The sequence below is a fragment of the Loa loa genome (genome assembly GCF_000183805.2).
Source record: "Loa loa unplaced genomic scaffold supercont3.2, whole genome shotgun sequence".
NCBI classification, from domain to species: Eukaryota; Metazoa; Nematoda; class Chromadorea; order Rhabditida; family Onchocercidae; genus Loa; species Loa loa.
Genome location: NW_018108182.1, coordinates 1,214,137 through 1,219,807, shown reverse-complemented (window position 1 = coordinate 1,219,807; position 5,671 = coordinate 1,214,137). Strand labels below are relative to the sequence as shown.

The 5,671-nt window shown below is 23.8% G+C and overlaps 1 protein-coding gene across 1 annotated transcript in view; it reads left to right on the top strand.

Moving 5' to 3' along the window:
* Positions 1-5,106: 5,106 nt before the first annotated feature.
* LOAG_16417 (hypothetical protein) overlaps positions 5,107-5,671 on the top strand; it is a gene marked incomplete at both ends in the record, with an annotated part of 1,921 nt that continues 1,356 nt past the window's right edge. The window contains 2 exons of the mRNA XM_020449070.1: positions 5,107-5,277; positions 5,474-5,618. Coding sequence (XP_020307529.1) covers positions 5,107-5,277; positions 5,474-5,618 — 316 coding nt within the window. The remainder of the gene's footprint in view (positions 5,278-5,473; positions 5,619-5,671) is intronic.

Below are 5,671 nucleotides of genomic sequence, written 5' to 3'. Positions count from 1 at the left end.
ATTATTATTATTATTATTATTATTATTATTATTATTATTATTATTATTATTATTATTATTATTATTATTATTATTATTATTATTATTATTATTATTATTATTATTATTATTATTATTATTATTATTATTATTATTATTATTATTATTATTATTATTAATTATTATTATCAATTATTATTATTGTTAATTACTATTATTATTGTTATTATTACTATTATTGTTATCATTATTATTATTATTAATTATTAATTATTATTAATATTAGCTGTAAATAATCTCTAAACTTTTAATCTTCACAATAATATCAGATTAAATCGCGATCTTCTCACTTCCACTATCTCTTTTATTCATTTGACTTTGAAATGGAAATAGTATGAGTTAAATGAATCGGATATCATTCCATAGAAATTTCCAACAGCAAATCTTGAACATACTGTCACGTGATGACAGGTATTGGTTTTGCAACGTGAAACATACATGCCTTCCGATGCAATATCACTTACTTCTACCATAAGAAAAGCTTAACACTGAATGAACAGATAATTTGAATAATTATTACAGTAATTGCTTACAAATTGCTATCAGCTGATCTTCAACTTGAAATTCTCAGTAATTTCTTTTTTTTTGTGATATATTTGCTTATAGGAATGTTCATAAACACTTCTCTAAATACCAATTAGAAGTCTTAACACAAATTCTAAATTAAATTTTTTTAATTTAAAAAAATTATTTTCATAACTTAGAATTTGTGTAAACATTTCTAATTGGTTTTTATAAATTTATATTTTTAATTAGCTGCCATTGAGCATATTAATAACGGATTAGCACGTAATATTAAATTTTCTGATTAAATGAATGAATTTATCGAAACGAATGTCATATTATTGATTGCTTACAACCCATATTAGTGTCATTGGTATAATGAGCATGATTGACTAATGACTATAAAGATATAAAAATAATCAATACCTCTCGGGTATCCCTTCTACACATTTAATGTTCTCTTACCGTATATTCCAAAATTATAGTATTAATTTTTAATATATATATGTATTCCTGTTCATTCCTTCTCTGTACCACTTATATCAATTATGCCTACTTTCCCTAGCAAAGAATTTGATAAATTTTTAAAATATCATCCGTATGCTGAAGTTTTATTTTAATTTTTGCTTAACTAAACAAAAAAAATTCTTTAAATGTAACATTGATATTCCCTAAATATATCTTTCAAACGATTCAAATCATTTATTCTGATCCCTAAAGATTGATCTCATTTCAAAAATTTAACTGAATGGATAATATTTTCTATCAAACATATATATAAAATGATGAATGATTTTCCACTATCACGGAATCATATCAATTACTTTTTAAGCAAAGTTTCCTTCCTGAAAAAAAAACTGAATAAGAAAAGTTCAAAGTTAATTCCTTCATTAAAGTAAAACTTTGAAAGATATTCCGAAAAGAAGAAAGTGTAAATGAAATGGAAAAAAAGACAAAGAGAAAAGGTAGAGAAAGCAAAAAAAAAAAGAAAAAGGTTAGTTTTAGAGCGAATAATTTAGCGTCGATTATTGTAGCTAGGCATAAAACATTCATTTCATGAAGCCTAGCAAATAAACAAGGCTCTTTTTTACTTTTTTCCTTTTTTTTTTTTCTTCCTTTTAGCTTCTTATAATTGATAGATGTAGTGAAGAGAAAGATAAGGAGACTAGGAACAAATGATACATAAATAAAATGAGGCCACCTTTTACTTCATCTTTTCTACATCATTTCTACTTCCTCCCTGTTTTTGCCCTTACATCGCCCTTTTCCATTTCAAGTGTTAGATTTGGTTTTCTGAAAAAAAAAGAAAAAAAAAACCTCAAAAAAATTACTTCTTTGACCTTATAGCCCTCATCTTATCATACTTTTTTTTTTTTGTCTGTTTAAATTTAAAATCAGCAATGCGAAATTTTAAAAAAGAAAAATATCAAGACGGTGCTGTTCTCAATTTTAATCACCTGTTACCATCATTGAACAATTAGATTTAATTAATATTAACCACCTGTTACTATCATTGAACAATTAGATTTAATTAATATTAATCACCTGTTACTATCATTGAACAATTAGATCTAATTAATATCTTCAAGGTAGTAATGTTTACAAATTATTGTTGTTGATCTGTTTCCGTATTATATACAAGCATCGATTTCCTACATTCTGAAATATCAATTGTCAAATTATCAGTAATGCAGTAATGGATAGAAAATTAAATTAGATGTCACCAGAATGGAAAGTTATTTAATGAATTTGTTTTTTTTTTTTTGTCTTTATTTTACGGCGCTGTTGTCAATTTTAACCATCTGCTACCAATACTGAAATCCATTTTATCTTTGTATGAATTACTCACAAATTTGCTCTTTTTTTTTGGCTTATATTTTCATCTTTTAACAAATTTAAAAGTCATTTTGAATGCCACAGAAGTAGGGAGAATGATTGGGCAATTTCGGTTTACATTCAAGATATATGTTATCAAAAAATGAAACAACAATGATAGTGATAGTTTAAATCATCGGCATGCCTAAATTAAATTGATTAATTTAAGAGGTTTGAAAGTTTAATACTGAAACATTTCACTAATAGCATTCCTTGTAATTGTCCTAATTCAGTGCATTAACAAATTAACGAGAAAGTAATATCTTTCAATTAAATGATAAAAGAACATATTTTATTTTAATGAAATCTTTATGATAACTGACATAATTTTTTTTCTTTGAAAATTACTGGAATATAAATTTCTGTTATAACGCAACATCCATATCACTGATTGTCATTATTTTATAAATATGAATGATAAGGGCGTGATCTGAAATCGTATGACTCCTTTAAAATAACTCCCAATCACATGACAAATATTGCAGGTACATTGGCTAGTCTCGATAACTGTAGTAGATTTTATCAAGAATATATCGAAAATTTCTGGGTTGTTCCAGCACAGATCATGAATTACTGTATAATTTCTTATCGGAACATTTAATTTATCATTTCCCATTTTTCCCAACATTCTAATAGTTGGCAAAATTTTCTCTCAAGATTTTATTTGTTTACCTTTTCTTCAATTTAAATTATATCATAAATGAAAATTAATTCGTAGAATTTTTTGAATAAATCTTTAATCTTTAAAGTGATATCTTCGAATCGTTGAATCTTTAAATCCTTGAACTATACCAATTAAATTAGGATTTACATAAAATTTCAAATCTATCATACGGAATTGAAATAAGAAAACATTTATGATAAGAATGAGAATAAGCTGAAAACTTATGAATATTCGAAATTTAATTAGTAAAAAATATAAAAAAAAAAACATCGAAATTGGCAACATCAAACCTTTTTTTTAATATTTTTTTTAATATTGATTGAATTTGAAATAGAACTATTAAAATGAATGGAATAATTTTCATGTATGCTAGTAAGCTTATCATTTCCTTTCATTGAATCATATTTGCATCACATAACGAGTCAAATTCTTCCCTTTCCTTTTTTTAAAATGTTTTAAATTTTAAAATTAATGCTTTTCATAACATCTGAAATCGTTCATACTTTTAGCTATGAGCATAAATAACACAAAAAAAAAACAGAGTAATCACTGATTAGTTATCATTAAAAATTTCCCTTCGGAGACTTTTATCATATAATTAATCAAATCTAGTAAATAAATGAAATGCATTTATTAAAATACAAAAAAAAAAGAAAGAAAAAAAAAACTGATAACATGATAGTGCCATTTCATATATGTGTAATTTAAATTTCTTTTCAACAAACATATCAAATAGATAAATGATATTGATGATATCATTATCATATTAGTACTGATATAATTAGTGCAAGTAATTACAAATTATATTTACATAATTGTTCTTTTTATTTATCAAATTTTTATCCATTTCTTTTTTTTTCTCACTGCTTCATCATATATCACCAACTTATTTCTGATAATACGCCAACAACCTGATAAGATCACAGTACAGTTTAATAGTAATAGTCCAATTTAATTTCTATAATTTTTATAAATAAAATTTTTATTAACTTGAAAAAATTATAAAATTTTTATTAATTTCTATAATTTTTATACTTTTCAAATTTATGAAATTCGTCCGAATGATTGTTGTTCGTTATATTCACCGAAATATTATGTTTGTCATAAATGGATGCCAATTTGAATATTTCACAAATCAAAGCATAATTTTAAGGATTTAAATTTATTTCATAAAACATATATTTCATTTATATTTTGTTATACATTCTATTTCTGATAAGATCACATTACAGTTTCTATTCACACATTGTTTAGAGAAGAGACCAAAAAAAAAAAACGCAATAATCGGGAAGTTTAAAATTGGTTTACAACTTTTTTTTTTAGAAATAGCTAAAGTTAGATTCAGAATTTTTAAAGCAAAAAGAAATGATGCAGTAAAAATTCAGCGTTAAATAACTAAAACTTGATTAATTCAAAGTAAAGCATCTCTTGTGATAATGATATGATTACGGTGATTCTGAAAAAAACATTCACAAATAAACTGTTAAGCTACAAAATTATTGAAACTATCTGAAACATTGGTTTTATTCTATCATATTTCAAAACATAAAATTATCAATGTTCACTTCTATATCATTGATAAAATATTTAGGTGAGATTTCATTGAGGATACATTTAAGTTATATTTGATAATAAATTGAAAAAGGAAGGTATGATTAGGAAGATGTGTGGGATATGTAATTGAATTTTTAATTACACTATTAGAAAATTGTCAAGAACAGAGATGTATTCAGTAATCTAAACAATATAAATTTCTTTTTTTTTCATTTTGTTAGTTAATTAAAATTAGTTTTTTTACATAAAATTAAAATTTTCAGTGATGTTTTGGCTGATAATTAGTGATGAAATTTTATGGTTATTATTGTTGAAGATTTGAAAAAAAAAAAATGTTGATACCATTACTGTTATCAATAATAAGTTCTATAATATTACTGCTTGGATTGATATTATTAACTACTGAATATGGTTTGAATTCTACAACGATAATCTTCTTAAGTCTTGGTTTTATTGGTTTGATCATTTCGATGATTTTATGGACATTACGACCAAAATCATTAATGACATGGCCACAATGTTTAAAACGATTATTTAATCGACAACGACTATTTAATAAATGTAAAAATTCGGAAATATTAGATCGTGATAAAGCTGAAAAAGTCATGAGAAATATATGTGGTATTCCATATCTTATTCAGGTAATTTTTGTATATTTCATAATTATTCACATCAATTTATCACTTATAATCAATAGCAATGTATATATTTGTTACTGATAAGATGAATTGTAATTACACATGATTATTAAATCATAGAACTATTTGAAATTCAAAAAATTTTTAATTATTTAAAAATATTCGATAATTATTCATTATATGATATATTTAATTTTAGGCTATTCAATATAGTATGGAAACAACATATTATACAACAATGTTGGCAGAAAAGAATAATGGTGGTATAACAACAACTTCTGTTATACATACTGCTCCCAAATGTACCAGTGTTATTGATTCGGATCATGAAGATTGCTGTTCCGGTTATTACTCCTTCATATATATATATATATATATATATATATATATATATATT